The 26,477-nt window shown below is 39.0% G+C and overlaps 1 protein-coding gene across 18 annotated transcripts in view; it reads right to left on the minus strand.

Annotated features, from left to right (window-relative positions):
- NEB (nebulin) overlaps positions 1-26,477 on the minus strand; it is a 189,279-nt gene that overhangs the window by 7,768 nt on the left and 155,034 nt on the right. For 2 of the 18 annotated variants that reach the window (XM_046658453.1, XM_046658452.1), the window contains exons 128-148: positions 26,254-26,355; positions 26,041-26,145; positions 21,324-21,434; positions 20,651-20,755; positions 19,989-20,093; positions 17,899-18,003; positions 16,436-16,546; positions 15,914-16,024; positions 15,208-15,321; positions 14,345-14,449; positions 11,132-11,236; positions 10,459-10,563; positions 9,713-9,805; positions 8,530-8,622; positions 6,421-6,513; positions 5,827-5,919; positions 4,000-4,092; positions 2,963-3,055; positions 2,289-2,381; positions 561-653; positions 172-264 (exon numbers count right to left, since the gene is read on the minus strand). In XM_046658453.1, coding sequence (XP_046514409.1) covers positions 172-264; positions 561-653; positions 2,289-2,381; positions 2,963-3,055; positions 4,000-4,092; positions 5,827-5,919; positions 6,421-6,513; positions 8,530-8,622; positions 9,713-9,805; positions 10,459-10,563; positions 11,132-11,236; positions 14,345-14,449; positions 15,208-15,321; positions 15,914-16,024; positions 16,436-16,546; positions 17,899-18,003; positions 19,989-20,093; positions 20,651-20,755; positions 21,324-21,434; positions 26,041-26,145; positions 26,254-26,355 — 2,121 coding nt within the window. The remainder of the gene's footprint in view (positions 1-171; positions 265-560; positions 654-2,288; positions 2,382-2,962; positions 3,056-3,999; positions 4,093-5,826; positions 5,920-6,420; positions 6,514-8,529; positions 8,623-9,712; positions 9,806-10,458; positions 10,564-11,131; positions 11,237-14,344; positions 14,450-15,207; positions 15,322-15,913; positions 16,025-16,435; positions 16,547-17,898; positions 18,004-19,988; positions 20,094-20,650; positions 20,756-21,323; positions 21,435-26,040; positions 26,146-26,253; positions 26,356-26,477) is intronic. The other 16 variants (XM_046658459.1, XM_046658454.1, XM_046658465.1 and 13 more) reach the window with 13 other exon arrangements.

Genomic DNA, 26,477 nt, shown 5'->3' on the forward strand with positions numbered 1-26,477 from the left:
AAAGAATTCAGTTTGAGCTGGTAGAGTTGGGATGTGGTTTTTAAGTGGGTCAAGAAGAATTTTAAAAGATAAACAAAAGTTCTGGGGAAACTGTGAGATAAATTAGTGGTATAACCATCTTTGCCACGCTTGTTAAAAGTGTAACAGTTTCTTTTTCCCCTCTCTAAATACCGAGCTAAAGTTTTCTTGATTGCGTTTGACTCTTTCCATCTCGGGAGTCATGGGGGTAGGGGTGGCTTTCCCCAGGTTCTCTTTGTACAACACCTGTGAGATACAAAGTCGCACCCAAAAATCACTAGGAGGCAATATTCAGGCTATTAAATATAGTGCAATTTGGGGGAGAAAACTCCATGTTTAAACTATTACTATTAGTGAGAACAGCTCGCAAGAAGAAAGCCTGAAAACAGTTAATGGCAATGGTAAGTGTGGTATATCACTTAGAGGAGATTCTAAACAACTGGCTTTTTGTTTGTTTTTAAGCCAGGATGGAGTTAGGAGCAGGCCAAACTGCAGGGGTTACTTTGCAAAATGAAAAGCATTTTCGTTTCTCAAGACAATACCGAGCTAATGTTTTCTTGATTGCGTTTGACTCTCTGCATCTCTGGAGTGACAGGGGTTGGGGTGGCTTTCCCCACAGTTTCTTTGTACAAAACCTACAAGAGTCCAATGGATCCAAAAAGCCAAAAAGAAAAAAAAAATTACAGTTACCGAAAGATTAGACGGAACAGATCATTTGTTATAAGGCTCAGGGTGCCAAACCATTTGGGCAATGGGGTTAGATGGAAAGAAATATGTTTCCAAGGGAAGTTAAGTGTAGTTATAGCAAGACACACATTTCAGGGTAGGACCCTGCTATGAAACCCTTGCAGCCTGCAAGACAGAACTGCCGCATGCCCAAAAGGGGTGCGAGACCACCTTCTCTCTACTGCTAGGCTATGAATGTCAGGCACCTGAAAGATCATCTTAACAGCACTTGGGGCCTGGGCTTTTCTAACACTGAAAACGTGGAGGCTGCTTCTTATACAGGAACAGGGGACGGGACGTTTTTGCGAGACTTAAATTCATATTGACACACGAGTAAAATCATGGGCTCTCAAACAAGGAAACAATTTTTACTCTTTTTTTCCTTGCTATCAACTCTGCCTCTTGCTTTAGTTTAGTACAACATCAAACTGATCAGTAAGGAAGAATGTTTTCAGAAATTATATCGCTATTATGCTAGATCAATAGGAAACATAGTACGGCATCATGACACATCCTCAACCTCAATGTCTCCCCTCAGTGTCATTCTTGGGACACAAGAGGTTTGGGAAATGCCATCCACGAGGAAGAATTCTGTAAAAGTAATGGTTCTCAAAGTGGAGACCGGGACAGCAAGGTCAGCATCACCTGAGAACTTGCTAGAAATGTACATTTTCTGGCTCCACACCAGATCTACAGAATGAGAAACTATGGGGGCAAGACCCAGCAGTCTGCTTTAACAAACCCTCCAGGTGATTCTGATACACACTCACGTTTCAGAAGCACTGCAGTCTAGTATTGGAGAAACCTGCAGATAGTGTAGATGGGGAGGACCACAAGGTGCTTCATGACATAAGCATAAGTCGTCCCCACACAAACCCCCACCCCCCGGTGATCTATAAACATGTATAACATCACAGAGCTCAGGCTTACAGGAAATGGTTTACTAAAGTTAGCAGTGAAAGACCATGATAAAGACAAAAGGACCAAAATTGGTAAAATAAAAAACATTTCAAGTGACACTTTTCTTTTTAAGTAAATTGATGATCATTTGCCAAAACCACTACTGGATCTTAATTTATGTCATTATTCCTGAAGGAGAGGATCAGGGGTTATTTTTCCCAAGGTCGCTTTGTCCAAATCTGACAGGGCAAATCAGAACCTAAAGTCATAAGTGCAAAAACACAACAAAATCACAACTCCAATGTTCCAGAAAGATCCCCGTTACACCTACCATGCCACCCCCCAAATTTCACGCTTATGTAAAACAAAGAGACCTTGGGGGTAGCGGATAGAGAGTAAGTTTGGGGAGAGATGAGCCAAAGGATGGTTTATTGGAAAATCCGTTACTTCCTGATATTAGAACTTTCAATTACAGATTAAAGCAATCTTGTTATTATGAGGTTAAGGCTAGGAGTAGCCCTATAGTAAAGAAGGATAAATATGATAAAGAAATTCACAAAGTTTAAGTTTTCTTTAAAAAGTAGGATTAATATGTATTATTTTAAATCATCAAAGAAGTAGTTTTTTCTTTCTTGCCAAAGTACCGAGCTAATATTTTCTTGATTGTGTTTGACTCTCTCCATCTCTGGAGTGACAGGTAAAGGGGTTCCCTTGCCCATGTTTTCTTTGTATAACACCTGTGTGATGAGAAAGCATCCAGAAAAACAACCGTAAGTAACATTCCATTTTTGCGAGATTTTAAGGGTGAGTTCAACTTCCTTGTCACCAAATACACAGTGGTCCAAGGAGCCAGGAGTTATATGCTGATAAGATGGCACGCATTACTTTAATGGCAGCCATTTGTGGGATGGGGAAACTGACTCTGCAGGGCAGTAAGGAGCTCAGCTGCCGGGGAAAGGCTGTCAGAGTTATCCGTGTTATTTTTTCATTTCCATAAGCATGGTACAACCTAAACAATCACATGGGGATTTGAGATGGTTAGAACTTGGTTTTGTTGTTATCCAAGCAAACTAAAAGACAAGGGGTTTTTTAAAAAAATATTTTAAAATACCAGATGGAATGGAAATCAGAATTAATTGAAATAAAAAATAATAGAATCCACAATAGTATCACAGAAATGTGAAAGTAGGTCCATTTGCTAAGTGAGGTATATTAGAAGCGAAGGAAAGGAAGTGAGTTTAAAAAAAGAAAAAATGTTAAGTATCAATTTAATTATGGGGTTAAATGGCATCTTCTTTTCCCTTTCTCTCCAAAATACCGAGCTAAGGTTTTCTTGATTGTGTTTGACTCTCTGCATCTCAGGAGTGAGGGGGATTGGAATTCCTGTCCCCAGGTTTTCTTTGTACAGCACCTGTAGGATAAGAAAGCATCCAGAACAAAAAGAGCCATCAACCACTTTCGCTGTCTTGTGAAGCAGTTGGGAAGAGAAGGGCAAAGAGGGAGAGAGTGGGTTAGAGGAAGGAAAATACCAGAAGCTTCTAGATCCAACCTGTATGAGCCTAGAGACATCTTTAAAAGCAAGGGAATGCAGGAAAGAGCAGCGAAAACGAAGAGATATGAAAGGAAAGTTTAGTTATTTTTGTGGTTTGAACTAATCTCTGCAGAGCTGAGCGACGGAGAGCACCACGAAAGGGAATAATTAGTCCCCCTGGCTTGTTAGGAGGAAAAAATAAAAAGGGCAAGAGACAGAAGGAGAACCAAGGAAGTTATTTTTGATTTGGAAATGTTATTAATAAACCACATAAGGACATTTGGGTTTTATAAACATTGCATATAAGAAGATACATACATACGAATCTTCTTTTGTCAACTTTCAAAAGAAGTCAAAGTATTTAATTTTTAGTTTGGGTGAACATATTGGGAAGAATTATTTTTAAGGCAAATGGAGAGCAATGACAAGATGCTGAAAATGGAAACTTGGAAATATCTGTACAAATGCCAGTAAGGACAGAGAAGGTTAGAAAAGGTCAACAGTCTGATCTTCGCAGAAGAAATTTTTGTAAGCTTTACATTCAGCTCAAATTTGCCAAAGCAGGACAAATGTGGGTGCTTAGACATCGAGAGCGTTATGTTTTTAAAGGCTGCACTATAACACATTTTTTTTTTAAGTTAAATGATTACATTAATGTTTAACCAAAATGGGGAAACTGACTCATAGGAAATGGCAGCATTAAGTTGCAAATAAGATATGTCAATGTTTTTTATTGGAATAAGCTGATTAGATTTTAAAATATAGCCATGAATCTTTTTGAAGGTTTTAAAAGTAAAGGGATTTTTGTTTGTTTGTTTAAATACCGAACTAAAGTTCTCTTGATTGTGTTTGACTCTCTCCATCTCTGGAGTGATGGGAATCGGGGTCCCTTTCCCGAGGTTTTCTTTATACAACACCTGTATGACACAAGAAAGCATCCAGAAAAAACAAGAGCAGTCAAAACAGCCCTTTCTCCTTCCTTGCAGGAAAGCTCCTATGAGACTACAGACATCAAACAGGAAAGACAAATTCACCAAGTCAACCTGTCTTTTCAAGCACAAATCTGGACAAGAACATATTTCATATTTCCTTAGATGAAGTGCCAGTGCCTTTGATATTCAACTTTTACACTAACTCATATATTAAATGTTTGTTCCCTGTGTCAGGAATTAAGGAAAAAAATACAAATAATTTTATGAGAGCCTAAAATTTATAATATAAGAGTATTTAGTCTACAACAGAAAGATGATTTTTAATTAGATTGGCAAATATTTATTTTCCCTACACAGAACACCTGTTTTACAGAACAACAGATATTTAAAACCCCAGACTAAATCAATGCAATATGGCGAAACTGGCCTTTGCTGAGTAAAATCAAGTTGTAGAAAAGTGGTCAAGTCTAAAAGTCAGTGTTTTAATATGTACTTCTGTTTATTTCCCATAATATCTTAAAGGGTCTATGCATACACCACTGGACAATTTTGCCTAAAGGCAGCCTGTGTAAAAATTAATGCAAATTGTAACTTTAAAAAAGAAATTGTCCAAGATCATCAGGATCATTAAGATCTCAAGTAGATATATACAATAATATACTTACTCTAATATAGAAGAACATAATTTAAAAATAGTTTTGAAAATTAATGCAAATCTTTCTAAAGAAAGGAATAATAATGATAATAAACCCACAGGGAAAACAGTGAATATTCCACTCCAAAAGTAATATTAATTTACCATGAAAACTTAACAAAATCAAAAGGTCATTAGTAAGTAGTAATTAAAAACAAAGGAAAACAAAACAAAAAGACAGTGGGACCAAAGAAAGTTACTGATCTAATTATGTGAAAGAATCAAACTTTCAGAAATTATTTAAACTGACAATTAAAAAGCATTTTGGATCCAACTTCCCCCACCCACTAAAAAAATCAAGCTAAATTTTCCTAATGACGTTTGATTCTCCATCTCAAGCATAAGTGAATGTAAGATCCTCACATAGAAGTTTCACAGAATATTGAGTATTATAGAGTTTTTCAGCAACAACAGTGTTAATAAAAGAGAAAATAACGTTAAATATAAGATCATGTTCTGATTTGTGTATTTAAAAAAAATAAGAGGGTCTGGATTTCTGCTTGTGGAATTGCTTGTTTAGGACAAGTATCAAGATAAGACTGCTTTGGGTTCCAACACTGAGCCATTTTCTTTCTCAGTGCTGCTGTTTATTCAAACAGGATGTATGTTAAGGTAACCCCTGTTCCCAGGCAAGAGCCCCATTTCTACGTGTGGCCTCGGGTACTGTCTTTTCTTGCAAGACTAAGCCAGAAACATTGAATAAAAAAAGTTCCAAGTAAATAAGAGTTACATGGGGTTTTTTGGACATCAATGAAGTTTAAAATTCCCAGAAGTAACATAAAGGGTGAAAAGAGAAGGAAAGGAACCAATTAAAAGTTTTAAGGGACTATTACAGAAAGTATAAAGCGTTAGAGTCAAATGGTGAGTAAAAGATCTGGAAAACAGAAGGATTCAGTTGAAATTAAAAAAAAAAAAGAAGTTGTTAAATTGATTATTTTAAAGGGACTAATAGTGAGAATTTTGGTTTTATGGAAAGGTATTATTATTTTTTTAATATCGAGTTAAAGGAGCTTTCTCCCAAATACCGAGCTAAAGTTCTCTTGATTGCGTTTGACTCTCTCCATCTCTGGAGTGACAGGTGTTGGGGTTCCTTTCCCCAAATTTTCTTTGTACAAAACCTGTGAGATACAAGAAAGTACCCAGAAGACATTCAAAACAAGCACAAAGATTAAACAAGGGAGACATTTGCAGGTGGGGGAGGGGGCGTGAGGGGAGGGAGTTTTTTAGTGAGTAATATTTAGTAAGGATAATGCTTTTACTCTTTTCTTCATAATTTTAATGATGAATTCTAGAATGCTAATTCTGGGAAAGAAAAAGCACAATGGAAAGCGGTGAGTTATCTGATCTGAGCATAAGGATGAGGAATCTTGTGTTAATTCTACTTACAGAATTTCAGATCTAAGTGTTCACACTTAGTCGCTGAAAGTGTTAAACTACTATGAGAAAAGTGAGTCCCTTCATATAAGTCTAAATGGTTTGGGTCAAGTAATAACACAAACACGCACACACACGCACACAGAATTGTTGTTAAGATGTTACTTTTTAAAAAGGGTGATGGGTTATTCTGGTAATTTTTTTAATGGGAAATAAAGTTTATTATTTGATATATTTGTAAATACCGAGCTAAAGTTCTCTTGATTGCGTTTGACTCTCTCAATCTCTGGAGTGACAGGGGTTGGAATGCCTGTTCCCAAGTTTTCTTTGTACATAACCTGTAGGAGATAATTAGACCCAAAAAAGGTAAAATGACTATGAATCCTTTGGATTACGGCTACATGTAGGCTATCTGGTGGAAACTCACAAAAACAATCTCACTTTCAAATATGACACTCAAGGAACAAGGAAAAGAAATTCCACAAACATGTATGTTCTCTCTTCAAAAGTAGTCATTTTACTACCATGAACACTGGCTACTAAATTAGGCATTTTCTATAGTCAACACAGCACATTCCTAGACTGCATTACATAGTGGTAATAAATTCAACAGTGAGAAAAATCTAGCCACTTTATAATATCTAGTATTAGGCCCTTGAATATACTAAGTCCACAGTAGATTTGTACTTAATAAATAGGTCGCTTGGTTTAAAATTTTCTAATCATGTGATACTCTATTCCTTTAGGGTTGTTGGGAATTTTCCGTTTGTTTTGTATTTTCTACTGAAAATTGCTAGCTGGCCCCTAGCCTGTAGGTCCATTTAATGTGAAACTTAAATAGTTTATTTTTTCAGCAAGAACATCTTACCCTGAAATGTTTAATGATTGCTGGATCATGTAAACCAGTGTTTGAACTGGGGCAAGTCCTCATTTGTTAGGAGTAGTGTCAATGGATTGTGAATTGCAGTGAAGCAAGTAAGGACCCTCTGAGCCTCTTTACCTCCTTCCTTTCCTCCTTCCCTATCAATGCTCAGAGTTGTCAGCCTAAAGGAATGCATGGATTCCTTTTAAATGGATGGGGTGTGGAGCATGGGCTAGGGAGCAACACAAAAAACCTAGGGGTTTGCGTCACAGATTAATTCTTAAAGTCACTGACAAACTAGTGCTGATATCATTGTTTTGCTAGGAAACTTTCAGGAACTGTTGAAAATCTACTGCCTTGGTACAGAGTTGTGTTTCTTTACCCAGCTAGGCTGTAGAACTGAACAGGGACAGCAGAGCAAAACAAAATCAGAGAAAGGCAAGAAGCTGCAACCAAAAGTGACAGAAGAGCTGTGGGCTAGTTTTCCTGGCTTAGTGGACATGAAACTCTAAATGAAGTTTGTGCCACAAGGAAGCTGGAGTGTGAGCATGGAGGGAGAAGGGAATGGGGGCTAAACTATAGGAACGACTTGCAAGAGAAATAGCAAGTGTCTTCTAGTAGAAATTGAATGAGAGTGCAGTCCTCCTGTGACCAGGAGAATCTCTAAGACCAAGGTCCTCACCTTTTATTGGCCCTAAACTATTCCCCAAACTTCACCCAGTCTCTTGCTGGTAGCCAGCAATTGCTTAGAATCTGTTTATGGACAGGAAAGTGTGTGTTTGGGGTGGGGAGGTGCAGAGGCGGGGCTAGATAGACAGAAGGTCAGGAGAAATGTGTGTTTAACCCAATATTTCAGGTGTGGAGAACGCCCCTCCAGACACACACAGACACATTGTGCACAGATGCCTGAAATTCCTACTAGAGAACATGCTTAATATATAATACACCCTGTGGGGAAGTGACAGCCAGCACCTTAAACGTACACTGCGTTTACAAGGAGACAGTAGAGGATATAGGGCAAGAAATCTTGAAAGGGAGTGGAGAAGGCTGCAGAGAAATCACAGTCTACCCAGGGGCTTCCTGGACTGTAGAGGATGTCCTGAGAGACACACGCATGCGTACATATCCATGTATATGTCTATATAAAAATTCATTTGATGTTATTTTTATGTTTGTATGTGTATGCTTTTGCTTAACTAACTTGAGATCATCCCAATAAGCTTATTACTACTGTTGGCACGTTTACTCTAGAAACTGCAAGTATGATGATTAATCAAGAAGCCAAGTCGCTTCTGCTCCTTGATTGTGTGAATACAGAGGTTTCTTATCTACTGTTGCAACTCTAGCGCCCCTCTCAGGACTGGGGGAGGATTCACACCATCCTCCAAGTACGGGAAGCCCTTGGGAGAAGGAAGGAGGGATGAGATGAGCTAGCGGAGCAATGGGGACGTGGCTGGTTGCACAAACGCATGCTGACTTTGTGGGCCACTACCGAGCTAATGTGCTTCTGCGTCTCCTTGACACGTTTCACTTCAGGCAGGTCAGGGATTGGAGTTCCTTGTCCAATCACTTCCTTATACTTCACCTGCAGATATAAAAATGGGAAATGAAAGGTATTATTACATGTTAGATAGTTATTCTTTCCAACATGGGCGTGTGCTTCACTAGTAGCCCTGCAATTTCTACAATTTAAATAACATGAGCTCTTTACTTAGTGTGAATGGGTCCCCATTCCAATGATATTGGGTCAGAGGAGAACAATGCCAAGGACAAGGACACTTGGTCTCTTTCCTGTCAAGTTAGGGATGGGGTAGGGCTGGGGGTCCATCCTTCGACTATGGACCCTTATGTTTCTTGTATACTCCAAAGTTTTTAAACCCAGCAGTTCCTTTGACTAGGACAGATATATCACACACATATATCCAGAAAGGTTAAGTTTTCAATTCTAACATATTCTTAAAAGTGACAAAATTTAGTCAGGCTCCTCTGAATCCTCTTCCCAATTAGGCCTCAACTTTTGGACTTCCGCGTCCATCTTTGCATTGCTCAATTTTAGAAAGAATCCTGCTAAGTCAGGATTTAGCTAGAATCTCCCACCTTTGATATCTCAACACTCAATATCTCACCAAATTTCTCACACTCCCCCCCCCCCCCCCAACCCTGCACCCGCCAGTGAAGTCTGATCACCCTGGCCCACCTATGGCAGGAATCCTGTTAGGTCACTTTAGCCAGAACCGCCCCCCCCACCCCCCACCCCTTACCACTAATGTTTTCTCTGACTAGTTTTCCACTCACGGATACTTTCCCCACCAACCCACCCCTGGCAATAAATTCTCACTTATCCTTATTGTATTCAGAATCGAGCCCAGTTCTATACTGAGGTCTCTTTTCCCCTGTTGCAACAGTCCTGAATAAAATCTGTTTTTACTGCTTTAAATACTGTCCAGCTCTGGTTTGCTTGGATACCACCCTCTCCATTTTCCGTATCCAACCTCCTCTCATGAAAACTGCCATGACACCGCAGGGACTATGAGGTGACCCTAACCACAGGCACGTATTCTAGCAACTTAAGCCGCTTCCGGTGACAAAGGTTTTGAGTGCAACTCAGACATCAATGTAAATGATCAGAGGGAGGCAGAAAATATTGAAAGGGAGCCCCTGGTGGGCGTCTTTACCGAGCTGATGTGGTCCTGGGTTTGCTTCACTCTCATCATCTCAGGTGTCTTTCCAATTGCTGTTCCGGGTGAGACATCTTCTTTATACAAAACCTGGACATTCAGAATCAGGACAGTGTTACACAGAAGAAAGGAAACCCCAGCAATTCCTGGAGAAAGACTAGGAAACATGGCTTCTGTGAAAATAAAAGACACTAGAGAATGTTCATAGGCAGGTGCTAGAATGTCTGAAGTCTTCCACGTCAGCATCAGTAACTCAAACCATTTATACAACATAGAGCATTTTCCAGATCTTGAGATTTCTTTTAAGATCATCGTAATGTATTAATAGAGAAGGTGAAAACCCAGAAAATGTTGATTAAAAAAAAGCCCTCCCATGTGAAACACAAAGGCCATTAAGGAAATGCAAAGTCAATCAGTTATTTTGGGGAGGAATAATTAAAGAAATCACAATGTCACAAAGGAATCCATCTTCCTGGAGCAAGACAACACATGTTACTGCTCTGGGATTAAAAAACGGAAAAGAAAGAAAAGTTACTTTGTTAGCAAATTTAAGTTGTTATTTCAAACGGTGTCAGGAGTGATGATTTTAGAGCAAATTACAAGGAATTTTAACAAATAACCACTAGTATTAACTGAAGAGGTTAGATGTTAATTGTCTGAATCAACGTGAGGCTAGTAATATTTTTAAAGAGGAGGATGGAATTATTAGTTAGCAGTAAGTGGAAAATGAATAATAAATATACCGAGCTGAAATTCTTTTGATTTTCTTTAACACGCAGTATTTCTGGCGTGTCTTGAACAACTGTAATTTTTCCTTTACTGTTTTTAAGGTCACACTGGTATTGGAGCTATGAAGAAAGAGTAAACATCTTGTTAAGATTTCAACATGGTTTTATATATTTTTAATTGTCCTGTATTTCAATTGTCCTATATTGTGTAAAGGAAGTTAAAAATCCCATATTTAAAAAAAGAATCTCTATGCCACAATAATCATGGTCTGATAGCCAAAGGGAAATTCTTTAATAAGAATTTTGTGGAGAAACTAATTTTTTAAAACCCTAAAATTTGTAACATGTCAGATTAGGTTTTCTTAGTGTATCCTTTGCTTAGAATTAACCTAGAAAAAGACAGACATCTCCACAAATGGACGATGGTGATAGCCCATATTCAATGACAGGAAGCCATCAACAAAGTGACAGATGGGTCCCTCATGCTATGATTTGGGGTTGAAATATAAGGTGAGCCCAGAGAAGACGGGAGCGCCCATTCCCTGGGCCGTGGGTGGGAGCTGTGGAGGGCTGCTCCGTAGCCCCATTGCAGGTGGGATACCCAAGTGTGTGTGCCCAGAGGCATCCTCCTCGCCCTGCCTCATCCCAGGTACCAGTGGGCTGTGTCTTCGATTCAATAAAAACTTACAAGGCTGAAATTCTTTTGGTTCTCCCGGACTCTTTGCATCTCTGGGGTGTCCAAGACCGTCTCATAATATGACATGCATTTCTCTGCATCTTCCTTGTATTTTTTCTGGAAATAGATTCCAAAAAATAAGGATGGTGAGCTCCACACGGATATGGGCCAATGGGACCTAAAATAGCCCTTCCTGCTCAGCAGAGGGAAAGCACTTTGTATTTTCTTAACTGTTCAAGGATGTTAGAAGTTATAAAGCAGAGCCCTTTTGGTCAGTGAGTGCTATGCCTTTCCTTTCCAGGAGAACTGAGCCTGGACATTTAATAGGACCCACTGTCATGGTAAAGCTGGCAGGGGAGGCCCTTGCTGGCTGGTCCACATGAGGGAGGTGACAGTAACTAGGCTGCTGGCAGGGAGATGGGGATACCTACAGTGAACTGGATGGAGCCAGACAACAGGCAGGTGGAGAAAAGCAGGAGGGTTAAGAGCCATCCACCAGACCTCCAAAAGCCCACCTTAGCTGGTGACGAGGAGATTTTCCCTGAGGTCTGAGCAGGTGTGGTTGGGGTTCCTGGCTATGAGACTGAGCAGGATGGCAGGCCCAGCAGGCGCTTCCAGAACACAACTCTGATGCTGCAGAAACCAGTGTGGCAGAACCGGCAGCTCTACCAAACAGACTTGGGGCCCCCTCTATGTTCAGCTGACTGACCAACTGACCAAGCCAAGATGCTCTGAGCCAGCCATCACTTTTCTTGGGCTTTCCTGCCCCTGCCTGGCCTTTGGCGGTAGAGATGTGCCCAGAGGGGCTGCTCTTCTCACAGACACCTAGCAGTCAAGCCCCACGACTAAACTAAGTATTTCCAGTTCTTCTTTGCTGTGGAGCACCTACTCACTCTGTCTCAGAGTCTGATTTTTCTTCTATCATTTGTCAATAAGTCTTTCCATGTTTCTCTCTAGCTTTATTTAGCTCCAGTTTCTCCCACTTTTCCGGGAAGTTTGAGTTTATAGAGCTGAGGGCTGAGGAAAGAGACTAGCCACTTTTGTAATAGGCATAAACTATTCATTCTTTCTATTTATCTATCTCTGTCTACCTAAATTATATTATACACAAATTTCATTTGTAAGTGTCGAAAAATTTAACCTCCTCAAACACAACAAAGAAGTAGTTTCAACCAACAAGAGATTTCTGCCTAAATTTTGATCACATAAACAGGAAGCCAGTTAAAGCAGATTTCTGAAAGGAGAGGGCAGTTCACCAGCAACAGATATTTTTGTACAGGAACAAGTCACCTGAATGACTCTTCTTAGTTATGCAAATGTAAGGCAAACAGTTCTCCTTGTCCTGGGAAAAAGGTAGAACTAGTCCTCCGTTCTGTTTTAAGATTAAGCAGAAGCTGCCTTAATGGTTTGCAGAGCGAGTGCTAGTCACTGAGAGAGGCGATTGGTCTGCACTTGGAACTTGCGGGTATTCTGAGAGGAAAGAGTCCCAGACCCCCCAGCATTAAGAAGTATTTAGTATATTATCCTGAACTTGTGGGTCGGCTCACACTGCTTACATTAACCCCCAAGTATGAGGTTAGAAGTTATAAGATACATACTCTCTTATTGGACACCGAGAATCAGTTTTGTAGAAAGAACCAGCACCATTCCATCACTCAGAGGCAAATGCTACTCTAAATTGGGAAGGAAGTAATCTGCCTGGCCATATCTTCGGCCTTGGGGAACCAGCCAAAGGAACTAGCCAGGGGAAACCCCAGGAAGCAGAGTAAGTGGCTTAATCCCTGCCCGGAACAGGCCTGCACTCTGAGGTTTTCCTTAAAGATTAGCAATGTCAAAAGGCAGAAGGTTGTAAGGCTGGAGACTCAGGCCCCGAGTGTTGGTCTCCCTGGTTCCCCCAGTGAACACAACATGGTAGTTTGGGGCCCATATAATTTTGGTAATAAAATTCTCTCCCACCCGCCCTCAAATAAAAGGTTCACTTTTCCCATTTAAATATGTTTGTTTCCTAATTAAACCACTCTCTAGTAATAACTATCTTTCATGTCTATATTTATAATATAAAATTACATGTTGCTAATAAAAGTTTTAAGTCCATGATTTCCCCAACCTGATTGGTCATTAAGAGATCGTCTGTGGAGAGTACAGACAAGCAAACTGTCAAATTAATAAACAGAAACCTCATTAAGCTGGAGTTGGGAGGCCAAAAGGGGAAGCTCTCACATTCAACAGGAAGAATGACTTCCTCTTCTTGACCAGCAAGAAGTTCAGCCAATGAGAGACTGTCGTTACTCAGTCAAAGAAAGGCCACTACACATCAAACTCCCAATTCCTCCAGGGGACTCTTTGTTTACAATAGCCCTCCCAACTTCCTCTCCCCTCTATGAAAGAGTTTCTCCTCCCTTGCTGCTAGCGGACTTGCACGGGGCTCCCCATGGTTGCAGACCTTGAACTGCAATTCTTTGCTGATACCAAATAAACCCATTTTTACTGAAGAAATAACTAGCTGTCCATTTGTTTAAGACCAACAAAACAAACAAATAAAAACAGATATCCAGGGCTTAAATCAGAGCTTACTAGCTTCAAAATTCCAGAGTGGGGCCAGAAAAATCTACATTCCCAGGTGTTTGTAAAGCATAGCCAGGTGAGGTAACTACTCCTTTAGAACTCACTGATCAGAAGACAAGCAAAAATTCTAATTTGGGGTTACTCAAATAAATTACAGACTCCTGATATCATTGAAGATTAAAACAAATGAGGGTATAGCCTGGTGTATGAAGGACATCCTACTTTTCTTCATTTTTCTATTTGTAGGAAGACGGAGAGTTATCTGTCTTGGGAGGAATCAGGATTAGATTGTGTGGTTGGTCTTGACTATATAATCTCAATCTTGTTAAAGACAGTGATAATCCAAATGTGGATTCTTTACTTTGTTTCTTTCAGATTTGCGCACAAATTTTACATCCACATTATGAGACTTTATATGTTAAAACATTGATTCATTAATTATGGGTGGTACCAAGTAAGAGTTCTTAATATTCCATCATGTAATCTATTTTAATTCTGATACAGAAATCTCAACTCTGACACTAACTTGCATCATAGATGAATTCCTTCTCTTTTACTGGGAAAAATTATGTATGGAAAGAACCTACTTAGGTATTAATGGAAAGACTTTTGTTCCTCATGATTGGGGTCAATGAGTGATATTCTGATGAATGTCCTTACCTTGCTTGAAAGATTCTTGACTTGTTGGGCATGAATGATCTCTGGAGTATCAACCACAGAAGTGAAATTGGCTTTTTCCATTTCTGCTAATTGCTTATACTTAATCTGCAAAAGAACATTCAACAATTGGATAAATATTTACAATGTGTACAATATTTGTTGAATTAGTTTAAGAGGTGTTCAATATTTCTTTTCCAAAGGATTCATTCATTTGACATTCAACAGATATTTTTTTCCTATTGTGTTTATAGCTTTACACTAAAGAGAGAGATTCAAAAAGAAAGGTTGAGTACTAGCTGTTGAAAGAATTACTATTTAGTTGGGCATGGGGTGGGCAGGGGGAAGGTGATGGGAAAGCAGTGAGATAATCAACAGATAGTAAGGCATGGATTGTTTACACACATAAGAACCAGAAGCAGGACAAGTAAGCAAAAGATCTGCACCAATCAGTATTAGACAATGTAGGATGCTTAAAAATTGTGTTTTAAATTTAGGCCTTGAAAGGAGGGAAAGACAGAACTTTCCAAATATTCTAAGCAAGGAATTCTTGGTGCCAAATGGGGAATGTATTGACTAAGAAACAAGGCCAGGATGTCAGAGTCCACCCCAGCTCCAAACAGCTGTTTGGTTCCCCAACATCTGCCCCTTGCTCTGAACATCTCCTGTGGCTACGGACTTGGAAAGGCAGATGAAAGCAGGTCTGGCAAAGGGGCCCTGGTCCTTCTATTGGAACGGGTTCCACCAGGAAGAAGGCCACTATATGCATTTGACTGTCATTGGTCAACAAGTAAGATAATGGAAGGACAACACTGTGTCCGTGTAATTGCAACTACGTTTTTGAAAGATTGACATGTAACACTGACCTGACTGGCAATATCAGTTGCATTCCTTGCCCTCATAAAATCGGGAGTTTCATTGGCCATGGCATTCAGGCCTCTTCCTTTGACTTCCAGCTCCAGATCTCTCTTATATTCTTTCTATAAGAGCATTAAAAAAAAGTTACCAAATTTCCACAGCTAGACGATGAATGTACAGAGTGACTGTAAATCCACATAACATGCCACCTCAGTTGTTAGTGTTCACCTTCACCATTCCATGTGGTAGGATGGAGTGGCGACTACGGAAGCCCACTTTAGGAAGCTGTTCTACTCACGTCAACATGAATCAACATAAGGCCTGCTTTTGAACACTTTTAGCATTCTCCAGTTAATAAACTAAAGTATAAAGCAGATCTTACATCTGGTTTGCTACATAACTAGGACTGAACTTCAGTGCACGCCACTCCAGTGTGGTGTTTTAATTTAAACAAGCACACCAAAAAGATCAAGGTTAAATCAAATACTATTAGATAAATAACAGATTATGATAGCCACTATACACACAGACTGTTATAATATTAACTCATCAGAAATTGAGATATATTTCACTTAATGGTTAGTAACCATGATGGATGTAGAATCTGACATTCAAAACCCCTTTTTTTTCTCTTCTGTGGTTTTTTCGTGTTACTTGGCTGGAAAGGAGAAGATGCTCTGTTAATTGTGTGCGTACGGTTGGCTGTGGGCCCACCTCATTGAGGATTTGAGTGGCATTCTTGGCTCTTAGCATGTCAGGTGTGTCTTCCATTTCACTGAGACCCTTCCCACGGATGCTTTCCTCTAGATCTCTCCTGTATTCTTTCTATATCACAAAATAAAAGCAACAATGCTGACAAGAAAGCTTGGATGATTGCTCTTAGGTGAAGAGCCAAAAACACAAAAGACAAAACAACCTTCCAATTTTAAATAGTTATAGTTTAGTAATTAAAGATATGAATAAAGTCAGGGTACAAGTTTCATCAGTTAATATTAAATATCAAATAAGAAACTAGAAATTAGTAGAATGCTAAAGTAAGCACATTTTATTAGGTATTCAATTAAAAAATTAGAATGAACATGGGTAATAGATTAGGTGGTAGTACCAAACATGTGAACTCAACTTGAAACCCACAAAGTTAGGTGGTGATGAAAATGGTAGAAGGAAGACATTGATGAGTGTCATTAGTGCAATTATTTAGATCAAGAGGGAAAGAAAAGACCACGTGGGCACTACCTCGCTGGCTATTTTGGTTGCATATTTGACATGTAATAAAGCTGGTGTGACCTCCAGGCCAGTCAGGTTTCTGCCTTTAATGGACTCATCATACTCTTTCCTATATTCTTTCTAATGTGAGTAGGAAGGAAAGACAAGTTACAAAAGAATCTTTATTACAATTTATTTCTCAATCCTAGGAAGAAACAAATTATAACATTTTCTGTCTACGTGTGGCCTCTTAACTTGATCATAGTTCTGCTAATGGTCGCACATTTGAAATGTGCCTAATTGTTCTGGAAATACTTTATCTGGAGTTAAGGTGACTCAGAGGTTGAGACATTTTGTTGGGTTCCTCATTCACCTGTCTAATATTGTGACTGGAGCTGGCCGGCTGCAAGAGTGGGAGGACGGATATGCCATCAAGCCTCTGAATCCATTGTCATCTCTCCTGATAACTTTTTTCTTAAGGCAACAAAAGATTTTACTTTTGAGCTAGAAGTAAGAGACTCAAAGGGAAAATAAAACAACCCAGGGGAAGAAAATCTTGGGAGAACTGAATGCATATTGGGACTTTTTCATAATGGTGACCTATTATTTTTAATCATTGAATAGATAAAGTGGACAATGAGGCACAGAGAAATCCTTAGGCTTTGTCCACTGCCGAGAGAAAGGGCCACACACTCCCCTACCTCCTCTCCAATCCCTGGACTAGGCTGTCTCACTGGGAGGCTTGGAATAAATGTTGGAATTCAATTTTTGTAATTTTTAATTTTGAAAGAATTTTAAATTTACAGAAAAGTTGCAAGAATAGTACAAGAAACTCCCATAGATCTTTTTCTAAGATTCACCAATTTTTTGAAACTATTTTAAACTTTTGATTTTCTGGCCATTTTATATACTAGGAAGCTCCACAAATTGCTACTTTTATTAAGAAGCATTTATCTTTATAATTGGAGATATGCCCCATGGTGGAAAGGCAAAAAGAAATCCAAAATAAGCCTGTTTCCCAATAAAAATACTTTCTAAGATTCAAAATATGATTCCATTCTTCTCTATATTGGTTAACAAAGAGAAAAGAAAATTTTTAGATGCCTCTGCTTACATTTTTAGAATAGGAAATGTGGCATCTTGACTTTCAATATTTTAATAAACATCTTGATCACTAATCTCCTTTTGTTTGGCTTGAGGCTTCCCATTAAGAGAAGAGCAATCCAAAGCTAATGGTGGGTCTGTGCAGAGGAATATAACTCTATGAAAATGATAGTCAAAATAAAACATATGTGGTAAATGTTTACGATTCAGATCATTTTTTGTAACTGAACCATAGGATTTCTGAGATGAAAAATATTTTAGTGATCATGTTAAACAGTCTGTCATCAACAACTTTTGGATGACAGAAGGCTGGATACATTTGTGGGCAGAGTTGGTTTTCATCAGTCTGATGGCATCTTTGTCGTGTGGTGTGTTTTTCTAGGACTTACCCCACTTTGCATTTGCTGAGACTCTTTGGCAGTGATGTATGTTGGTGTTTCAAAGTCCAACATGGGCTTTCCTCGTTCCTTTTCATATTTTTCTTTGTATTTCACCTAGTGATGAAAAGCCTTATTAGATATCTCTCTTCTGCTCAATTCACAGACAGAGACCAGTTTAGGGATAGTATTTTTCAACTGATACATTATGTTTAATGGGTAGCATTTCATTGCCACTCAGAACAGTTTCCTGTTGTGTTCAGATTCAGAACCTTTTTGTAGCTGCCTGGGGGGCAAACACTATTACTATCTGCAAGGCGTAACCAGGATTTACGTTCAATTCAAGGAGACAAAAGAATCATCACAGAAAAATCAGCTGAGAGAAATGTTGATACAAGGAAATGCATGGGAAAATCACCCATAGAGAAGACTGACCAAGATTTGTTAGGCCAGTGGCCAGATAGCCATTAATGATTATTCTTAAAAGTCATGTAGATAAGCAATATATTATCAGACTCCCACTAGATTCCTTATAGATAACATTTCTGAGGCCTTATGTCACCATGATAATGAGTGTTTAAGTTGTTTTTCAGAAACTGAAAGTCAACTCCTTGTCCAGTTCAGGACCAGTTAAGACCATCGACTCATCAACTAGGCCTGTGCAAATGCCCAGTAGGTGACCCCTTGATGCCAAGGGGCTGAAAACTCCATCCTCGGATTATGCTAATGCCACCATTTTGTGACCATGCATCCCTTGAAGAGCCATGAAGTTTGTCTACACTTGTGCAGATCATCAATTACCTCACTACTCCTTACCTCCAATCCGCAATCCCATGCTTTGGACCGCTCTACCCTTCATCCCATAAATATCCCTAATCCTCATTTTCAAGGAGGTGGATTTGACACTTGTTCTCCTGTTTCCTCACTTGGCTGCCTTGTAAATAAACCCTTTCTCTGCTGCACATTTGTTGTCTCAGTGATTGGCATACTGTGCAGTGGGCAAAATGAGCTTGGTTTGATAACATTTGATATGTGCAGATGTGAACATTTTAACCATAGTATTAGTCAATATTTCTAATAAAAACCTCCAGTTTTCCTTTCATAAGAACTTTTATCAGAGGCCTGAGGTCTTGCTTTAATGGATAATGCCTGCAACTTTATTTATAAGTCAATAACTCTATCTGGGTCATAACTGGTCACATATTTAATGCAGATAATACAAATTGGTATAAAAATGAAACCTAGTTTACATGTGAACTGACTTACTAATAAATCTAACATTCTCAAAAGACCCCCAACGCTGTTTTACAAATACAATCTCCTTATCTTCTAACATGATTAGGAATGAGGGGAGCCATACAGACATTCATATTTTACAGAGGAGAAACTGAAAGACAGCGAGGCAGAGGCTCTGGTTCCCGCAGCACCTTAATGGCAATTCTCAGTCTCAGCTCTTTTTCTTCTAACAAAACATTAGAATAAAGGTCTGGGGGCAGGTGCTGCTTTACAGATGACGTGAGGATGTTTCTAACAATTTAGGCTTCTTGGTTAATGCCCAACAGGTGACCTAAATAATGCTGAATTTGTCATACAGGAGTTCATGTGATAGTAAGCTCATTCTCTGAGTTCTTTCCTCTGATAATCTTAATTATTTTACAGATTTTGCAATTTCTTAAACACCCAGCGACTACTTCAATGGTTGGTCTGATCATATCACTTCTCTGCTTAAAACTCTCCTAAGGCTCCCTATCTTTTGTTGCAATGTTTCCTAACCTGGGGTACAGATTCACGGGGGCATAGTAGGGTTATTATAAGAGGTTTGTCTTCCTTGTAATATAAGTTATGGTAATCTGTCAGTGACGTCAATAACACATATTGCATGTATATGCACGTTTTCTCCAATACATGTAGATGCTGTTATCATTTATAAAAGAAAATTTTGTTTCCCAATGTTGCAAAATTCAAAGCCCCTTATATCTTTGGGCATTTTCTCAAGCAATGGTCACTACAGGTATAAGTGCTGTCTGGGAGGGAATCCATGAAAGTTTTTGACATCATAGATGAATGTGCAGTAGGAAAAAAGTCAGTCTTGATCAACTTACTATACTCTGTAACTCTGTGGCCTCTTTTAAATGAAGCTGCTCCAGATTATCGGGGATTGTGTGGTAGTGGCCTTTACTCTTCTCATAGTTCTTCTTGTACTGGTACTGAGGGGAAGGTGGCAAAAAAGGCATGTTGAGGGAAAAACTGCTCAGCACTCCTATTTCTCCTCTTTAGACTAGACATTTGCAAAGCTGGATCGTCAAGACCAAATTAAAATTAGCAAACACTAAATAGGGGGTTAGGAAAAAGTTTTAAAGAATGAAGGTCCACGTTCAGCATTGTCAGTTAATACAGGCTGTAAACACTTAGGTTATACGGCTTATTCAAAGCAGGTTTTAAAAGTGAAAAGTTAGAAGTGAAGGAAATTATTTCAAATGGTAATTCTATGTCCTTAGAAGGAGAAAAGCAGCTGATTAATTGGGGAAAAACAGTTCAAATATTCTAAAAATAGCAGCATTTTTATATTCTGAGAGGCGTTATAGTTAGTGGAGAATTCGTAGACTGATGCTGTAATTTGAAAGAATGCACTCAAACAAAAGAAGAGCTTTCTAATAAATCTGGTGTCTCAGTGGCAGAGAAGGAGATGCATGTGAGCTCAGAGGGGGAATTTAATTGCGAATGAATGAAACAGGCTGTTTCTGAAGCAAATGGTTGAGCTTACAGAACTGGCAAGTTGGCTTGTATTCAGGACATGATGCATTATCAGAGATTCCTTCATGTCAGTCACAGGTTTGTGAAGTTTCTTCAGGTCAGCCTTATACTTAACCTGTATGTTAAGGGGAAAAAGAAAATCATGTAAATAGGAGACCATAATAAGATAACCCATCCTGAAACACGCTGGAGACGTTGATGAAGAACCCTACTTCATTCACAGTAGCCAAAAAGTGGAAACAACTTAAATGTCCATTGACAGACGAATGGATAAACAAAATGTGGTATATCAATATGATGGAATATTATTTACCCTAAGAAGGCATGAAGCTCTGACACATACTACAATATGGAAGAATCTTGAAAACATTATGCTAAGTGAAATAAGCCAGACAAAAAGGGGCAAATATTGTATAATTCCACTTATATGAAATCTCTAGTAGGCAAATTCACAGGAATAGAATGTAGATTAGAAGTTACCAGGGGCTCAAGGGAGAAGAGAATGGAGAGTCATTGCTTAATAGTTACACAGTTTCTGGTTACGGTGATGAAAACATTTTGGAAATAATGGTGGTAGTTGAACAAGATTTGAATGTAATTAATTCCACTGATTTGTATACTGAAAAATAGTTAAAATGGCAAATTTCATGTTATATATTTTACCACAATTAAAGAAAACATACCTCACTTGCGAGGTTATTAGCATCTTTCATGACTTTGTAGAGCTGGCTTTCTTTTGGATTGTATTTTGGCGTCTTGCCCTTCTCTTTGTTGAAATTTTCTCGGTATTGAACCTAACGGCAAATGCAAAACTCCAAATTATTCCTGAACACTAATTAATATGAAGACTGAAGAATGGAGGAAATATAAATGCAAAAGAATATGTGTTATACATGAAGAGATCATATGATATAATATGCAAACTAGGACACTTTTATGAGTAAAAGGAAGCACTATTAATAATGATGTTGGGACAACAAGCAATAAAGAATGAGGTCAAGCGACATCGTATTTGCTTGCTCATTTTTGTGTTAACTGGAGGTATAAAACATAATCACTTCTTTTTCATGCAAAACAAAAATAAGTGGAAAAAGGCTTCAGAGCATTTTACCCGATCTAACTGCAAAACCAAAAGCATTTTAGGTCTACTTCAAGGAGTTCAGAGAGGGGTTGTAAATGATCAAGAAGAGCGAAAAGTAAGGAAGCTGTTAAATTCAGAGAATTTATTGTTATTTTAAAACAATACTTAGGATATATCATTTTAATTTTTTTTAACTCAGCAAAAATAATGGCATAACTTCCAAGTGAAAAAAGAACAGAATTTGGGTGTTAATGTCTTCAGTATGATTTCAGACTAGAAGAAAGCAAGAAGTGAGATAGTTACAGAACAATGAGAAAAATAAGATTAAATATACTTTTAGGATCTATAAAAGTAAGACTATGCAAAGGATGAAATAACTTCAATTTAAAAAATAAGCATAATGCCGGCACTAATTGTTGCTCGATAAATGTGATCTGATTGAATGAAAGGAAGAGACAGTCATTATGCCTCGGTAAAATAGCTAAAGAAGATGATTTCTTTATAGAAAAATTCAAGAGAATAAACCAAAAGTGACAGAAACATTTCCTTATTGAAAAACAGACTGATGTCTTTGTCAATAGTGTTCTAGGATGAAGTCCAGAAGTAGAACGCCACTGGTTATTCACTCTAGGAAGAGTGAAAAACGAGCTATTCCTAGATATTCCCTAGCTAAAATGGCAATATTTGCCTCTCCAGGACACCTAGAGTTTCTGTTATTGGTAAGATGAAAGACTCACACATTCAAAGTTAGCACACCAGGATCCAGTCACCCAGATATTTCACTCTGCAGACATTTCAAATCAGTACCCTCAAGCTGCATCACTGTACTTTGCTTCCCCACAACTTTACATATCCGGCAGAACAGACACAAAATGAGATCACTCAAATGCTAAGAACAATGAAATCTGCCACATCAGAGAAAATGCACTCACGATGCTGAGACTCATCTATTTTGAATAAATCTACAGTGGAAACACAGAGGAAAAATAAGCACGCAGAACAGCACAGCGTGATGCAGGCACACTGAGACAGACACACAAAGGAGGAAGCAGAAACACATATAATAGGAAAGCAAAATGTAAATAAATGCCCAATGGCCCTTCTCTGAAAGGAAATTCGCTCTCAAAATGAAGAAACGAAAAGCCTGCTAAGGAAAGTAGGAGGTGGTGAGCTGGTGTCTGGACCAAAAGGATATTTGTCTTAAGGGATATAGAACCCCCGTAGGACTAGGACTGATCCCAAGAGCTGTGAAACACAGAAAAACAAAGTAAAGTAGATGTGTGGAGTCAGACGGGGAAGAAAAGATGCAAAGACATATCTCAGACGAGAATAAAATCTGCTTCCTTTAGAAGTATGCTAAGAGTCCTCTTTTTTTTTCCCTCCTCAAAGCCCCAGTGCATAGATGTGCATCTTAGTTGTAAGCCCTTTTAGTTCTTCTACGTGGGATGCCACCACAGAGTGGCTTGAGTGGTATATAGGTCTGCACCTGGGATCTGATCCTGTGAACCCAGGGCTGCCAAAGCGGAGCACATGAGCTTAACCACCACCCCATCAGGACAGCCTCAAAAGCCCTCTTTGTATCTTTTAGAAAATGATTGGTTTCTGAAGAAATATTTGTTTGAAGAGCAGCAACTCCATTGGTCTCATTTCAGTTTTCTTTTCTTCTATTAATGTCAAGTAAAATTAAATTTCCAACTTTTTATTTGAAGAAAAGTTATGCCTCCCCTCTCCACAAGAAGGCCCCCCAAGCAAATGCAGCCTAGTGCATCCATTGAATCTGAGGTCAGCACATTTGGCCTTCCTTTTAGACTGGATCTTCCTGAGAACAACTACATTTGCATGATAAGGACACTCATCAGATTCAGGACTCCAGGAATTCTTAGAACAGTGTTGGACTAGGCAGGAAGTATAGTAAAACTACACACATGGGGTGTTACAGAATGGTAAAGGCTTCTTTTTCTTGTTGACCATGGAAGCCTGAGAGGCAGCCATTGCAATGCCATGTATCAGCAAGTGGCAACACCAGTGTTTATAATCCCATCAGGCTCAGATGCTGGCCTTTTATGGATGCAGTATAGGAAAGAGCTTTCGAATCAATTATTCTTTCAAAATTTAATTGATTTTAAAGCTCTAACATCTAGTTGTTCAGCTGCTTTCCAGGGACTTGAACTATATATTGGTGCTTCTAAAGACTGAAGAACAGGTCCAAGAATTAAACAATTTCTTGCTATTAAGATCGTAAAACGTAAGATGAAAGAGCTGTGAGTGAAAACATTTTAAGGAGTTTAATCTGTTGATTCATACTATGCCTGATCCGAGAGACTGTATTAAATGCCAGTCTTAAATGTATTAAACATCAACAACAGTCATCAGCAGAGGTTTCCTCCCCGTGGTTGGAGATGAGATTCTCAGTTTGTTTTCATTTCACCTTTTAATTTGATGGGTATCAGCAACCTAAAGTACACTGGGAGGCCATCTCCAAGTCTATCCTATCTTCCTATTCCAAGTGGCATGTTCCAGAAGGAAAGTTTCATGCAGGAAAAGATGGATGTGTGCAAAAGTATATCCTCTGACAAATTTCCACAGCATTCTACATGTTCCAACACAAAATCAACAGAAAAGAGTGCAACTTGGTCAGTCCCCTGATCAAGGCTAAGAAAGTAGATGAGAAAAAGAGAAAGACAGAGATATTGGCTTGCTGGTGTCAGTCTTACATCACTGAGCAGTGCATTAATTTTCTTAAGATGCCTCATCATAGGCGTGTCATAAGATGCGGCGCCATGCCCCTACCCTCGCCTTTGGCCTTTGAGGTATTCCACCTAGAGCATGCAGCAAGACAGCACAGTCAGAATGGGGAGGGGCACACACAGGTGAAGCCCCCTTGGACCAGGGGCTGCACCATGAAGCTGTAAATCCTGAGGCAGACCTTTCACAGGAGATGAACCCAGGAAGGCAAGCTCATAAAAGGATCTGGTTGGGTCTCATTTTCCACCTCAAAGGATTCACTTAGGTTTAGAAATATGAGCCTCTCTATTTTCAAACACAGCAAAGCCTTCAAAATTTCAACATCAAAGTCATTTCTGTGTTTTTAACTTGATAATGCTTTGTCCTTGGAAATTTAAAAATACACCAAATTTTTTTACATTAAAAAGCTCTTGTTACATTTCATTATTACTCTTAGAGATTCCACTGTTTTTTGTTGGTGATTTCACATCTTGGTCTCAAATGCTTATACAATGCCATTAATTTATAATAAAAATACTGCATAGGAGTTTTAAATTCAGAAAGTTTTAAAAAATCATATTTATCTGTCATCAGTCATCTGAACCTTTTATCTCATCCTAATTCTGACTTGTTTTGTCACTTGCTATTACTAATTTACGTCTTCCAAAAGATTGGAATCTCATGTTTGGTATTGCTGAAAATCACACATACAACAACCAAACGTATCCCAAACCTATGTCTTCGAACAAATACTTGAGAGAACAGACAATGAAGGAGAAGAAGGTAGGATCTCTAAATTGGAGAAGACAAGATATTCTTGAGCTCAAATCCTATAGGACTAAAACTTGCTCTCTGAAAGATCTGGTGTTGTGACCCTGAGTCTCTAAACTAAAGTGAAACCTTCTCATATCTCAGGGGTATGCTAGATAATTGGTATAACAAGGGAAATTAGGTAATGTGGCAACCAGTTTTGGCCAACACATTTCTGAGTCTATCTTCTCAATAATAGGAAATCCGCTAGAATGAGGCATTCCCCCTCAGCACCCTGTGCATACCTTAATCAAACACTTACCCCAAATTGGACTTATTTATCCATGGGCATATAGTCTTAGGACATCTCACCTCTAGTTCTTAGCCCAGGTGTTCAATATATGTATGTTGAATGAAAGAATAAAGGTGACTGCATCTGGTTGGGTTCTAGAAGGTAGAATTTCATGCCTTTTTCATGTTATCAAGTTCCCACAGGTGACTCAAGTATGAATCAGGCCCTTTGGATGTAACTCTCAGTGCCTGGGGAGAGGTTCCAATAGGACCTCACAAGCTGATGTTTTTGTTACATGAAGAGAGTAAAGCACACCAACACCTAGACACACACCATAAATGGAAAAGTGGAGAATGAGGAAGGCCTAGAGATGTTAGAGGGAAACAAGAGAGAAGGTCCTTAGCACACTTCTCATGACATAACTTTTCTAAACTCTGCAGTGCTATCAAAGACCCATATCTCTTTGGTTGCTAAAATTGCACCTTCATTCTGGGAATCATTTCTTCCTGCAAGGTTTTTCACATTAGAGCTGATGCTTGCCCATCTGTGTTACCTGGCTGCTCAGCTTGGCTGCCTTCTTGGCCATTTCAATGTCTGGGCGCCCAAGCATGCTTAGCCCATGGCTGCCCTCCTTGCGGTGCTTGGCTCTGTACTCCACCTGAATCAAAGAAAACCAAAATGGGCAATACATTCTAGGCGGTGGGTGCCTTGTACCACTTGTTGGCAGTGACCGCGGGGACTGGGTGCATTTTAACTACAACCTTACCTCACTGGCCTGTTTGGCTGCCTGTGTGGCCTTCTTGATGTCTGGCCGATCGGCCACTGTCGTGTAATGCAAGTTTTCTTTGGCACTCTTTCTGTAAGCGACCTATATTTGGAGGAAAAAAAGTCTTTACTCACTCAAGAGAATTCTATCTTTCCAAAAGTCCTCATTAAGAACAAGGAACCTTTCTATTAAAACCCAACCAATTCTACTACCATATTTTTTAA

This window comes from Equus quagga, chromosome 4 (genome assembly GCF_021613505.1).
Source record: "Equus quagga isolate Etosha38 chromosome 4, UCLA_HA_Equagga_1.0, whole genome shotgun sequence".
Taxonomy (NCBI): domain Eukaryota; kingdom Metazoa; phylum Chordata; class Mammalia; order Perissodactyla; family Equidae; genus Equus; species Equus quagga.